The sequence below is a fragment of the Trichoplusia ni genome, chromosome 10 (assembly GCF_003590095.1).
Source record: "Trichoplusia ni isolate ovarian cell line Hi5 chromosome 10, tn1, whole genome shotgun sequence".
NCBI classification, from domain to species: domain Eukaryota; kingdom Metazoa; phylum Arthropoda; class Insecta; order Lepidoptera; family Noctuidae; genus Trichoplusia; species Trichoplusia ni.
Window position 1 is genome coordinate 10,826,489 of NC_039487.1, and position 15,284 is coordinate 10,841,772.

At 35.9% G+C, this 15,284-nt stretch overlaps 1 protein-coding gene across 1 annotated transcript; it reads right to left on the bottom strand.

The window, feature by feature from the left end:
- Positions 1-8,454: 8,454 nt before the first annotated feature.
- On the bottom strand, positions 8,455-12,687 carry LOC113498134 (NADH dehydrogenase [ubiquinone] flavoprotein 2, mitochondrial-like). Its single transcript, XM_026878074.1, has 7 exons — positions 12,557-12,687; positions 12,317-12,442; positions 11,361-11,551; positions 10,541-10,688; positions 9,896-9,955; positions 9,417-9,493; positions 8,455-8,619 (listed from the first exon to the last, which is right to left on the bottom strand). Exons 1-7 carry the CDS (start codon positions 12,590-12,592, stop codon positions 8,520-8,522), a joined length of 738 nt encoding a protein of 245 aa, XP_026733875.1. The 5' UTR covers positions 12,593-12,687; the 3' UTR covers positions 8,455-8,519.
- Between the last annotated feature and the right edge of the window lie 2,597 nt (positions 12,688-15,284).

Below are 15,284 nucleotides of genomic sequence, written 5' to 3' on the forward strand. Positions count from 1 at the left end.
ATGCATTCTTGAAATATTGCTCTCTCTTTCTAAATAGCGCGAATCCGTCGCTGTGCGTTTAGGACATCTCAGTCGCCGCTTGGAGCTCCCGTGAGGCGTGCTTGTCAATGCGGTAAGTGTCACTGATTTTGAACTATAACGACCGCGTGAGTCAAAATGACGCATGATTATCTTTTACGTGACTTTTAAGATTTAACTCATACGATAATTATATTGTTATTTCATGTTCTACTTACGTGATAACTTATTATATATATATTTTCTTGTTATAGATATCGTGACTAATATATAATAAAATGGGTAGTTCTTTAGACGATGAGCATATCCTCTCTGCTCTTCTGCAAAGCGATGACGAGCTTGTTGGTGAGGATTCTGACAGTGAAATATCAGATCACGTAAGTGAAGATGACGTCCAGAGCGATACAGAAGAAGCGTTTATAGATGAGGTACATGAAGTGCAGCCAACGTCAAGCGGTAGTGAAATATTAGACGAACAAAATGTTATTGAACAACCAGGTTCTTCATTGGCTTCTAACAAAATCTTGACCTTGCCACAGAGGACTATTAGAGGTAAGAATAAACATTGTTGGTCAACTTCAAAGTCCACGAGGCGTAGCCGAGTCTCTGCACTGAACATTGTCAGATCTCAAAGAGGTCCGACGCGTATGTGCCGCAATATATATGACCCACTTTTATGCTTCAAACTATTTTTTACTGATGAGATAATTTCGGAAATTGTAAAATGGACAAATGCTGAGATATCATTGAAACGTCGGGAATCTATGACAGGTGCTACATTTCGTGACACGAATGAAGATGAAATCTATGCTTTCTTTGGTATTCTGGTAATGACAGCAGTGAGAAAAGATAACCACATGTCCACAGATGACCTCTTTGATCGATCTTTGTCAATGGTGTACGTCTCTGTAATGAGTCGTGATCGTTTTGATTTTTTGATACGATGTCTTAGAATGGATGACAAAAGTATACGGCCCACACTTCGAGAAAACGATGTATTTACTCCTGTTAGAAAAATATGGGATCTCTTTATCCATCAGTGCATACAAAATTACACTCCAGGGGCTCATTTGACCATAGATGAACAGTTACTTGGTTTTAGAGGACGGTGTCCGTTTAGGATGTATATCCCAAACAAGCCAAGTAAGTATGGAATAAAAATCCTCATGATGTGTGACAGTGGTACAAAGTATATGATAAATGGAATGCCTTATTTGGGAAGAGGAACACAGACCAACGGAGTACCACTCGGTGAATACTACGTGAAGGAGTTATCAAAGCCTGTGCACGGTAGTTGTCGTAATATTACGTGTGACAATTGGTTCACCTCAATCCCTTTGGCAAAAAACTTACTACAAGAACCGTATAAGTTAACCATTGTGGGAACCGTGCGATCAAACAAACGCGAGATACCGGAAGTACTGAAAAACAGTCGCTCCAGGCCAGTGGGAACATCGATGTTTTGTTTTGACGGACCCCTTACTCTCGTCTCATATAAACCGAAGCCAGCTAAGATGGTATACTTATTATCATCTTGTGATGAGGATGCTTCTATCAACGAAAGTACCGGTAAACCGCAAATGGTTATGTATTATGTTAGGACTTTTGGAATAAAATGCAGATGCAGAGTTAACACACAATGGATTTTTATTTAGATGAAGTTTTACAAACGCCCGACGTCCACCATGACCGATTGCAGAGAGAGAGTTGCCAGTGTAACAAAACAAAAAAACATCTATATATCAAACATAAGTGTTGCCTCACATAATAGGTTGCTACAGCATATTTAACACACCCCCTCAACACTTAATTTTTGATTGATTAACCTGCTTAAACTAATATATCTAACTTTACCTTTATGTCTAGCAACTCTAGCATAACAACATCAAAGATAACTACCCCTTTATAACACAGTGGACACACTTGCCTTAACAACATAATACACATCCAGCCCCTTAACAAAATCAGTAAAAATTAAAACAAATTCAGAAGCAACACTAATAAAATATCACCCCCTTAATGGAAAACTTATTTTAAAATCTTACTTCTAAGTTTTACATACAACTGTCCACCTAATGCTTTAGTAAACATATCTCCAAGATTATCAGAACTACTAACATAGGATAGACTTACACAACCGTCATTAATTTTCTCTATGATAAAATGATATTTTACATCAATATGCTTAAGCCTCTTATTACTGAAATTGTTTTCTGCTATTTTGATTACACTCTGGTTATCCTCATTAATCTTTACTTCCAATTTAAATCCAAAATCTAATAATAAGTTTTTTTAACAAGCATGACTCAACTATACCTAAACACAGTGCTACATATTCTGCCTCAGTTGATGACAAAGATACACATAATTGCTTTTTAGTACACCAAGATATTACACAATCAAATACTTTAAATATATATCCTGAAGTAGATTTTCTGTCTTTTGTGTCACCAGCCCAATCAGCATCAACATAACCCTCCAATTTATCATTACCATTACAACCATACACCAATGACAAATCTACTGTACCTTTCACATATCTCAATACACGCTGTAAACATTTTAATAGCAACATACTAGCACAGTGCTGATATCTACTTAAGAAACCAATCGCTACACACAAATCAGGCCTTGTAGCATTAGAAGCGTACAGCAAATTTCCAATTATCTGCCTACATTTCAATTCGATTTCTTTACTTTCAGATTTTTCCCTTCTTAACAATTCAAACTTAAAATTCTGATCAATAGGTATGTTACAAGCTTTGCAATCAGACATCCCATACTTTCTTAATACTTTTAACAAATAATCCTTCTGATTTATAACAGTCTTTCCATTTTCTACATCCTGTTCAATGCTAATACCTAAATAGTTACAAGCCATACCTAAATCTTTCATAGCAAAGTTCTTACACAATTTCTCCTTGAACTTTCCGATCTGTATGTCACTATCACTAAAATATAGCAAATCATCTACAAAAATTAGCACATAAATGGAATACTCCTTACAACATTTAAAATACAAACATGGATCATTTTTGGATTTTATGAAACCATCACTACACATAAAATCATTAAACTTTCTATTCCAGTACTTAGGACTTTTCTTCAATCCGTATATAGACTTATTTAATTTACCTATTCCTCCATTAGGTAGTTTCATGTACACAGGTTCATCAATGTCACCGTAAAGAAAGGCTCCTGTTACATCCATCTGGTATACTGGAAGTTTCTTTTTTACTGCTACAGCTAACAAAGTACGGAAAGAAGTCAAACTTGCAACGGGGGCATAAACTTCTGCACCATCCATATCAGTCTGCTCAAAACCCCTAGCAACTAATCGGGCCTTGTATTGAATTTCTTGGCTTGGATTTTCTTTTATCCTGTACACCCATTTACTGTTTATTACCTTTATTCCCTTTGGCACCATTGCTACTTCACTCCATGTATTATTTTCTTTCAATGTGGTAATTTCTCTGTTCATAGCTTCTATCCAATTTTCTTTGTCTTCACACTCCATGGCTTCCTTAAGGGTACTAGGTTCATTATGCATGCTTATAAAACCAACCTCATAGTCATCAAACCAATTGGGTGCTTTTCTAGAGCGTGTTCTTCTACTATCATTTACTTCTTGAATTTCTTCATCCTCTATAATTTCCTCTTCTAGAAATTCCACTTCTTGCATGATATTGTCACTTACCTCACAATCCTCAAATTCTTCATTTTCTTCAGTGTTCGACACAGACTGGTATTCTTCATTGTTCAAGTTTTCTTCTATATCTAAATATATACACTGTTCTTCCTGCTCTGCTTTTTCAGGTTTATCATGTTTCTTCACAAATGTAACATCTCTCACTACTTCCACTGCATTTTTCCTTGGAAAATAGATCCTAAACCCTTTTGTGTACTCTCCGTAACCTACAAAAATACCTTTTTCTCCTTTTGCATCAAATTTCCTCCTTTTTTCTTTTGGTATGTGCACAAAGACTTCACTGCCAAATGTATGTAAACCATTTACATCAAACTTATTCCCTGACCATGACTCGTATGGTGTTTTTCCTTCTTCTTTGCTATGGTAAGTTCTATTTAGAGTGTACACAACTGTGTTAATCGCTTCAGCCCAGAATACTTTGTCCATTCTTTTTGCATGCAACAGAGTTCTTGCTCCTTCAACTAGAGTCCTCATATCTCTTTCAGCTTTCCCATTTTGCTCTGGACAATAAGGTACTGTAGTCTCATGTGTCACTCCATGCTCTGCCAATAAGGTTTTCATTTCTGCATTTACAAATTCTGTCCCATTATCACTGCGAAGTGTACAAACTGGATTATTTAATGTTTTTGCCCTCATAATAAATTCTTTAATCTTTTCAACAGTTTCCGACTTGTAAGTTAAGAAATAAATTGTCCTATAGTTTGAGAAATCATCCTTTAATAAAAGAAAGTACCTTGACCCTCCTATTGACTTTTCTTCTATTGGCCCACACAAATCAGCATGCACCAACTCACCTGTCTTACTTGTAGATCTTCTACTACTATCAAATGGTAATCTATGCTGTTTGCCTTGTACACAAGCTGTACATGTGTCAATTGGTGACTCACTAAAATCAATATTATTTTTCTTTAAAATTCGTTTCACTTCCGTATAATTTTGATGTACTAACCTCTCATGCCATTCACTTAACTCAAGTTTAGCTACATTAGCCGCCAAAGATTCTGACTTAAAGTCCATTACATACAGCTTCAAACATGATTCCTTATTAGCAATAGCACACACTCTATTATCCTTGGAAAATACACACTGATCATTAGTCATACTCACTTGAAAACCATTGCATACCACACTACCTACAGAAAATAAATTAATCTTTAATTTAGGAACATGCAAAACATTGTTTATCGAGCAACTGACATATTCTTCACCATCAAATGCCATTAATTTTATTTTACCTATACCTAGAGCATTTAGGTGTCGTCCATCACCTATCATCACAACCTTAGGAGTGGATAACCTTTCATATTCACAAAATAATTCCTTCTGATATGTCATATGGTGACTGGCACCGCTGTCTACCAACCATTTTTCATCTATTAAACGATCACTTGTGCTAACTGGCACTTTAGACACAAAAGCATTTTCAGTTTTCTTATTATTTTTAGTAGCTTTACATTTGTCCTTAAAATGACCTGGCTTTTGACAGTTAAAACACACATCTTTAAGCTTACAATCTTTCTTCAAATGACCTGACTTGTTACATAAAAAACATTTATAATTACCTTTGTTTTTACCTTTTTGACCTTTAGAAAACAATGCTACACTTTCGTCTACCTTACTGCTACTCTTATTATTTAGCCGTTCCTCTTCAACTAAGAGCCGTGCCGTTAAATTATCAACAGTCTGTTTTTCTTCTGCACATGATTCCCACGCACTAACAAAGTGAGAATACTTCGATGGAAGTGACATGATGATTTTCGACATAGCCATCCTGTCGGTTACCGCTTCTCCCAGTCGCCTCAAGATCTGCTGCTGTTCCTGCACCTTGGAAATAAAGTCCGCGACACTCATGTCATTTTCAAATTTTAGGGCAAAGAATCGCTGCTGTTGCAGCATCAGTGACGTTTCTCCACTTTTTTCATATATACTGTGCAGCCGGTTCCATACTTCATGCGCTGTTTGACAAGTAATTACTTGATGTAGAACTGGTTCCGCCAATCTTGTCACAATTGCACTCATCGCCTTCAAATCCTTGTCTGCCGACGCCTGCTCGGGCTCCGCTGACGCCTGACCGGGCTTCGCCGACACTTCATCTGGTTTTGTCGCTGCCGCTGCACTGCCATTACTGGGTTTGAGATTCGGATTCGTTACAACCTGGTATAATCCTTGTTCTCTCAAAATCACCGCCATCTGGAATCTCCAGACGCTCCAGTTCTTTGCTCCCTCCAGTCGTATTACGCCGAGCTTTTCCATCTTGATATTTCGTCTCGCAATAACAAAGCAAACCGAGTGACGCCAAAAATGCCGGCCGCCACCGCGTTCCTTCTTGCTTGTCGACACCCGACCAAGCTCCTTCCAGACGATTTATCCAAAGCCAATCTTCACCTAAATACGTTTACGGGCCTGGGCCCATAACCTGTTAGGACTTTTGGAATAAAATGCAGATGCAGAGTTAACACACAATGGATTTTTATTTAGATGAAGTTTTACAAACGCCCGACGTCCACCATGACCCGATTGCAGAGAGAGAGTTGCCAGTGTAACAAAACAAAAAAACATCTATATATCAAACATAAGTGTTGCCTCACATAATAGGTTGCTACAGCATATTTAACATATTATAATCAAACTAAAGGCGGAGTGGACACGCTAGACCAAATGTGTTCTGTGATGACCTGCAGTAGGAAGACGAACAAGGGCGTCGCCAAGGGGGGGCAGGAAGGGGCAGCTGCCCCCCCCTAGAGATTCTAAAAAACTTGCCAAATATCACGCAACCAAAGTCCTAAGTATTTGACTAGATTCGCTTGAAGTTCAAGCCTTGAACAATCATTCCCATGCGTTGAAACTCGAATGAATTCACCAATTCCACTCTTAAGAGCCATTTCACAAAATGATTGCGCTCAAGTTTAGGTAAAAGAGTGCGTCATTGTCTATGTGTGCGTAGCGAATCACACGAATTAAAATCTGATAATTAAACAAATACGCTGTACGCTGTACACTTATTCAAATTCAAACTCCTTTTTATTCTATTTTTCTAATAAATATTATTATAACTTATTTACAAGTTTTTTATTGCATAGTCAAGAGCTCGTGCTCCTGTAGCTTTACACATTGGACTCTGTACTGTCACAGAATACCTACAATTCATACCTACTTTTCTCATTCATAGAGAATGAGAAAAGTATGAATTGTAGTAAGTAAAGTCAACTTGCCCCCCCCTGCGCCATCGGCTGGCGACGCCCTTGAAGACGAATAGGTGGCCTATGGCATTATTGTACGGAATGATAAACATTGCCTGCATAAATTCTTTTATTATATACAGCCATAATGTCAGTAGCAAGGGAGAAAAGGTTCAAAGTCGCAAAAAATTTATGAGAAACCTTTACATGAGCCTGACGTCATCGTTTATGCGTAAGCGTTTAGAAGCTCCTACTTTGAAGAGATATTTGCGCGATAATATCTCTAATATTTTGCCAAATGAAGTGCCTGGTACATCAGATGACAGTACTGAAGAGCCAGTAACGAAAAAACGTACTTACTGTACTTACTGCCCCTCTAAAATAAGGCGAAAGGCAAATGCATCGTGCAAAAAATGCAAAAAAGTTATTTGTCGAGAGCATAATATTGATATGTGCCAAAGTTGTTTCTGACTGACTAATAAGTATAATTTGTTTCTATTATGTATAAGTTAAGCTAATTACTTATTTTATAATACAACATGACTGTTTTTAAAGTACAAAATAAGTTTATTTTTGTAAAAGAGAGAATGTTTAAAAGTTTTGTTACTTTATAGAAGAAATTTTGAGTTTTTGTTTTTTTTTAATAAATAAATAAACATAAATAAATAGTTTGTTGAATTTATTATTAGTATGTAAGTGTAAATATAATAAAACTTAATATCTATTCAAATTAATAAATAAACCTCGATATACAGACCGATAAAACACATGCGTCAATTTTACGCATGATTATCTTTAACGTACGTCACAATATGATTATCTTTCTAGGGTTAACTTGAATGACGACCTTATGTGATGGGTATGTAGTCGAAATAAAAAAGCTAAGCGATTTATTAACTCAAGGTTATGTTTATCATACACTAGCTTTTCGCCCGCGTCGAGGTCGGTTATATCGCGTTTCCAAAAGTACTCTTCGAAAGTCCGGGATAAAAACTATCCTATGTTCTTTCTCAAGGTCAAATCTATCTCTGTACCAAATTTTATTAAAATCAGTTCAGTGGTTTAGACGTGAAAGCGTAACAGACAGACAGTTACTTTCGCATTTATGATATTAGTAGGGATTCCGTATTTAAACCTGGTTGCAGGGACGTTATTGACGGAAACGACGCTGTCCTAGGCAGTAGGCACACGATAGGTTACCGGCATCCTACATAATAAGGATGACAAATAAATTTAAGTATAAAAATATAACTGTCAAAAATTGTACTTTGCGTATTTATTGGATTCTTCTCAAATTTTTGCCGCCATTTATAGCCCCTGGATGGGAGCGGGGTGTTTTTTTAATTACGTAGGTATCAAACAAACAACTATTTAAATAAAACGGAATCATTTATTACAGTGGCATTTTTGATTTGGTAATCTTTATTTTTCTTTTGCAATTGTTTTTAGTCGAGTTTGTTTTGCTTTTTTAAGCTGAATTCCTTGAAATTGTTTACCTTTTCTTAAGTGCTTGAACGCATAAAAGGAACGAAATCAAAATAAATAAATAACAAATGATCTAACATGATTTATTTAAATATTCCCTATGGTAACAAATTTACAAAACAGAAGGTCTAGCCCTTGAGGGCATCCTGTAGTCCGTAGCCGGGGCCGGTCGGTTCTTCAGACAAAGATGTCAGACCACCCAGAGGTTCCGATGCGAATCTTCCACTCCTAAAAGAACAAACATAGTTTATAAAATATAATGTACCTACTAGAAACTAGCGGTCAAGTGCGAGACGGGCGGATAAAATAAATTGTGAGAAAACTCAGTGATCGTAATAAGCATTGTTTAATTTCGATCTTGATTTTTTGTGGATCGTTTGAAATATCAATGGTGTCAACTGTCAAGCTATCACGGTTCGTGGGATTTAGCCTAGGGAAGGACTAACAGCGGTGCCAACCCCATAAATTAGTATGGGGTTCTTTATTTAAACAATCACTTTATACTAGTAAATTCATGGGAAGGGACCTGATCCTTTTAAAAGGCGTACACGGGGACACAGATCCAGCAGAGGAATTGTTGAAAACTTTAATCTAATATGTGACGGGCTAACTTTTAGGGGTCCCACCTGTATTTTATAAAAGGACAGATGAAGCCTAGCTAGTAGCTGTCGTAATTTGTCGAGGTAAAACAAGTTTAGGCTATCGGTACAATTATCTTTAAGGCCACCTGTTTTTCACATGGATTTAGAATTGGTAAATGTAGAAGGGGACAAAAAGACAGATGTTTGATGCATGTTTCAAGGACCCCAGTGGGTCGAACTTTAGGTATATTAGATTCGTCTATCACATTATAAGCTTGCCTATTGCCAGACCATTAAGACGTTACAAAGTTAGATGCATTCAAAAGCAATAGACAAATAATAATGATGGTTTTTTTAACTTCCAACTATTATAGCCCTTTTACAAAGGTTGCTTTCGACTCATCTCTATTTATTTTATAAATTCAATCTAAAAGTCATACAGACCTAGGGCCAGGCTTCGGTTTCTCGTCTCTCTTGAGCTTTTCTATGATCTCTTTTGTGTCTTCAACCGTCAGATCCTCCTGAAACCGAGTTGGTATTTGTATAGTGAATGGATTGTTTTTATTGAACCGCCCTTAAAATTGTATTCGAAGAAATATACTTTTTCTTCTAAAATTGCATTCAAGAACTTAATCTTTAAGTCGCGGGGGTTTCACAAACATTCAAGCTACATTCATAAAGATACCCAGAGTTAGGACAAGCATTCGTGGATCACACAAATACTTGCCCTACGCAGGGACCGAAACCGCTACACGTCGCGCTCTGAGGGTTCGGTGATAACTTCAACCACTCGGCTTTTGACAAGCAAAATATTATTCTCATTGACGATTTACCCTTGTATGTAAAGATATCATAATGCATAGTATGCTTCATCATAGTACAGGTTTGACACTTTTAGTATAACGAGACTGAATAACACTTACATAGTAATCATCGTTGACTTGAATCATAGGAGCATTTACACAGGCGCCGAGGCATTCAACCTGAAAGATCAAAGTTAATGCATTAAGAATTCAGCAGCATCTAATGTGATAAAATAAAATCATGTAAAACTGTACTTAGATTTTTTTTGGGAAAATTTTATTGGTCAGACTGGCGCCGATACATTTAAAAGAAACATTATTTTAATACGCAATACTTATTACCTTTTGTAAAAAATAATGTTAGATTGCCACCGTTTCATAAAAACCCGTTTTTATTGGACGGCCGAAAGTCTCAAGATTGCGTGTGCATGATCTGGGCGATTTCGACAAATCGCAGCACACTTACCAAACAATGTAGCTTTTTGAGGATAAAAGTTTAAAATAAGCCTATCATTATTAGGCCCTTTCTATGCCTATTTATATGGTCCTGTGCTAGCCTCATCCAGACTCGACCCGACCTTAATTCTGTCATCAACCCATTTTGCTCCCAGACGACCGACGCTTCTTTTGCCTTACCTTGGCCACCATTCTGTCAGTCCCCCTGCCGTCATTTCGTCTGGCCAATTGGCTTGCTCAGCTTCACTTCAGCCTCATTATTGTGTCACCGACGTCTTATATCTAAGAATGATTCTATATTAAACCCACCTCGGAAATGGAGAACTTTCCACAGGGACTGTTGCCACCGACGGAGCACTGAGTAGTTTCGGTGAGCGCCTTCAGGATGGCGTCGGAGCCTCGGAGCCAGCAGGGAGTCGTCGTGCAAATCTGGACGTGGTATTTGCCGATGGGTCGTCTAAAATGTTAAATGTTTTTGATTAAATCGGTGGTATGGTAAGTAAGTAGTATTCTTTAAGCGAGTGTTCATATCAAACATTAGTCAGCCGTCGACTATGAGCATAGGCTCTGGGTAACTTGTAACTATTGCGTGTCTTTCGGCAGATACTGTGCGTAAAAAAAAAAGTGAACAAATTCAACTAAATATTTGTTATTATTAAATCGAATTTAATTTATCCTTAACTGAGTTTTGGTTAATATAAATTAAAGTCGTTTCTTAGTTAAATTAACAAAAGGACTGGTAAACAGTGACTGATGGGCAAAGGCCTCTTCAGCTTCAAGAACTCTACCCAGGCCACCTCAAACAATGTTAAAGTAACATACAGAATTTGAGCTGCTAAGAGTGCAGCTTATTCCATTTAAAAAAACTAAGTTTAACAGATTAATCCAGAACTACATGCATCAGGTTTAAATATATGTAAGAACTTGGGGAGGGAAAAAAAAATTTTGTTGTGTAAAATAAGAATACTTTCTGTAAAATTTTCAGTAATATCCAGTGTGAGGATAAAATGGCCTGGGTAAAGTGCTATCCTAAGCCTTATAAATCAATCAAGGTCAGTTCTCGAATAATACTAATCAATCAATCCTTGTAAATTATTGCATGAAATCAACAAGTCTCCTCAAAACTGACCTGATAAACATGGTATAGAAGGTAGCAACTTCATAGACCCTCATGCGGGGTAATTTCAGGATTTCAGCTACTTTGTGCATGGCGGAGATGGGCAGCCATCCTCCGGCCTGACGCTGGGCCAGGTCCAGCAGGGGAATCATGGCTCCACGCTTGTGTCCTTCAGGGTAGATGTCTAAGAGGGCTTGGACTCTCTGGAAAGTTTGAAAGAAAGGATTTATTTTCAGAGCTACATTCACTGGGCAGTAATTTTAAATTAAATTATTTCATGATATGATTGTTCTAGAAAAAAAACATTTTTTGTATGCTATATTTTTATTTAGGTTCACATATTTTAATGAGCCTAATTCTATTTACTTTTAGAGGTGTAATGTTCACAAATAAACAGATAATAAAACTAGCTCAGTCAATAAAAAAAGCAAAGGAAAAACAAATTGGTTGGGTGGGCCCTCAAATTTATTTTATTTAGTCCATTCATAAATGTTGCATATGGAATGTTAAGAAAAGTTATTGTATTATTTGTGTAGCAAGCAGGTACAGATTTTTTATGTGTTCACTAGAATTAGGGGTTAATACAATCTAATTAAGAGACAAGAAAATACATAACAATGTAGAAGTTACACCTAATTGTGTCATTTGCTATGAAGGTGAACATCTTTCAAACAACAATCATTAAACTTACAGAAGTTTTCATTTTCATACTAACAACATCAACTCAATATAAGAAAAAATATTGTGCAACACTGAAAATACATTAGAGTGCTTATTGGACACCATAATAGTTATCCAAAAAACGGCTATGTATATAACCTTAAAATAGTGAGAAAAAGATCGAATATTGTTATAGAAACTTAAGGTAAATTCTTGTTCGATATGTCATAAATAATTTTATTTGTCTAGTTTGAATTTAGAGCGGCGAAAAGAAGAATGTTTTGCAAAAACAGATGACTGTCGCTAACCTTTTGGTTGGCCTCTGTGAACTCGAAGGGGACTTTAGGGTTGTCCTCAGGAGTGTCTCGGTGGACGAACAGGCTGTCATGCTGGAGGGCTGAGCTAGTTTGCAGACTCCTGGATGAAGCACGCAACTGAAAATACGAACACAAAATCACTAAGGTAGGCACACAAACGTCAAAACGTTATTATATAATACGATTGTTTACAACAACCACTAAGGTAAAATTAACTTTTATCTAACATACCAGGCCCTGAACTCCAGTCCTGAGGCTGGAAAGCATGGTTATTATTACAATATTGTTCTAATTTCTTAAAGAATAATATTGCGAAGCACTGTTCGCCAACACTGATTTGTAGCTAAGTTCAGACTTTTGTTATCATATTGAAAGGTACGTTCACGTACTTGAATCCTTATCTGTAGTCTTCCGATAAGTGGTATTTGCAGGAAGGCAGAATTATTGAGTTTTTAAAATTTGAATTAAAATAAAGGTATTTTGCTCATTCAAACTTAACGTTTCAATGGTGAATACCATTAGCACTTGTTCTATGACTGTTTACGGGTAGATATTTTTGTTAAAAAATTAAGTTTCAGAACGCACTCTTTTTTATCACAACTAACTTCACGTCTGACTGTCATATTATAAAATACACTGTAAAATAAACCTTACGCCAATGACATAAAGATATAACTCATATTTGAATATAAAATATATTTTTCATATTTTTCTTAATTATAATAATATAATCTATATCTCATTAAAATGTTTTGGATTATTCTAGTAAGATTGGTAACTAATTAAGTAATAAGTATAGTATAACATTCATGTTAAGTGAATTGATTGATAAAAAAAAAATATACATGGACATTCCCTACGATATACTTAATAGCAAAATATTCTTAAATGGCTATTGCTTGTTACATTATTTGATTTACTATAAAGCTTGAGTATTATAAATCTTATGTGCATTACAATTATAGAATCACACACATCGCTGAACAAATATCTAAATAGAAATAAATGACTATAAATAACCACACTTGCTTACTGCGTGCTGTCTATTTTAGATCGTTAATTAAGTCCTGACTGAATTCGTCATGACTCTTTAAGCGTAACTCAAATGACTAATGATCTTTGAGATTTTATTAGTACATATTAAATCTTTAATATATTATATTAATGTGTTCTTATTAGCGATAAGAAGATGGCCCATTGTAGCACCATGTTACTATTTACCATTATCGATTCCTGATACGATAGAATATTCTTTGTTGATCGCCAACGAAGTACGTGGTGTCCAATAAAGAATATTTAAAATAGGTAATAATATTTAAGCAGCACGATTCCTCTTTTTTGTTTTACCATATGAATATTAGGCTAAAAATGTTGGTTTCACCACCAATAGATACAAGTACAATGTATTTGAATTGTGATAACGTAGGAAAAAGTACTGAAATGAAATAGGCAAAAGAAAAGTTGAGAGAAAATGTTTTCAGAAAATTCTTGGAAGAAGATAGATAGATTGTAGGTATCATCCAAAAAAATAACATTAGAGGCAAATCCGTTTTCTTCCAAAAAGCTATTAAGAAGAATTCAATTCAAATTGATTGCAAAAAGCATTAAATCACGATTAAACTTTATTTGAATAACTAGAATGTTCGCATGTTTTGCTCCTAAAACGACAATAAAATACTGGAGCTTTTGCAATACACATTTAAATACGTAGAGCTAACCTGGCCATATCCCCCGCTGAAACATGCAAAGTCGCTTTGATTTCAGCCTCGGTAAAAGGCATTTCAGAACCTGTAGCTAGCTACAATTAAATTGTTATCCACGGAACACATACATATACAAAAACCTAACATGTACCCTCTAAAAGGCATTGTCTGCCTCCATGCCTGTGCCTATATTTCCGTACGAAAAAAGCGAAACAAGAAAAAAAAGAATAGACAAAGCCCGATCGGCAAAACAACGACGTGGTTGCCATGGTAACTGCCGCACCGACCCGCCATGCACCAAAAATTTGTATCTACATAACTAAGCTGTAAATATTTAAAAAACGGGTTATCTATGCTAGCGGGGAATTGGGGGAATGGTGGTGTTATGAAACCTGATTGGCAGCTTTAAAAGTTTCATTTTGGAGCCTGCCTAACAATATACTAAGTGCTGAATATTAAATGAACGCGATTTGATTTTGGAATGCTTTTTACTTTTTTTAAACTGATTTTATGAGGCTCTGACGTTATTTGTCACGTCAATTAATTGAGTTTAGCATCATAAAATCGCTGCAGCATTTCAATGTAGTTAGCATTAAGCACAAAAATAATATCCAGGAATATGTTATGGATATTTTTAGCAAAATGATACATGTTTACACATTGCTTGAGCTTGCAAAGCTCTGAGTGCGAGTTTGTCATCGTTAGTTTTTAATACAAAACAAAGGGGTACTTCCTAATTATGTGTATTAGTTGGATTACTTCTTTGGCTTTAAGTCTTATGATTGATTTGCCATTGTATATCTACTTAAACTAACTTTATAATGATGTCACTCAAATATAATATACTTAATTAGATATATTTGAATTAAATAGGAGGATTAATTGAAGGTATTAAAATATGTCACCTTAAAAGGTATTGTATCTTTTCCACAACTGAGTAATTTCTTATTTTAAAACGTGATGTTAGCTCTTCGGGTCATTACATGCATGCATACCTAGTTTTCTATCATATTTTTCATTTTCAGTGACCCTCTCGTCTCGAGTAACTTTTAAATTAATCGTATCTAGGGCTATACGTGATCGAAGCCAACTCGTGACACACCAATCTAATGTGCTTATTCACAACCTATTTGAATTTCGATTGAATGCAATACTTTTTTATTGTTCGTGGTATGCTATTTAAAGAAAGTGCGATAGTTCCTTTGCCCATCGCGGGCTTTTTCGGATTTTATATGAGGAACTTTTATAATGAATGA

Coding starts and splice junctions, on each gene's coding strand:
- LOC113498134 (XM_026878074.1), bottom strand. CDS start 12,592: ATGCTTTCCAGCCTCAGGACTGGAGTTCAGGGCCTG. Junction 12,443..12,556: donor GGACTGGAGTTCAGGGCCTG/GTATGTTAGATA, acceptor TCGTATTTTCAG/TTGCGTGCTTCATCCAGGAG. Junction 9,956..10,540: donor GAAAGTTCTCCATTTCCGAG/GTGGGTTTAATA, acceptor TTGATCTTTCAG/GTTGAATGCCTCGGCGCCTG.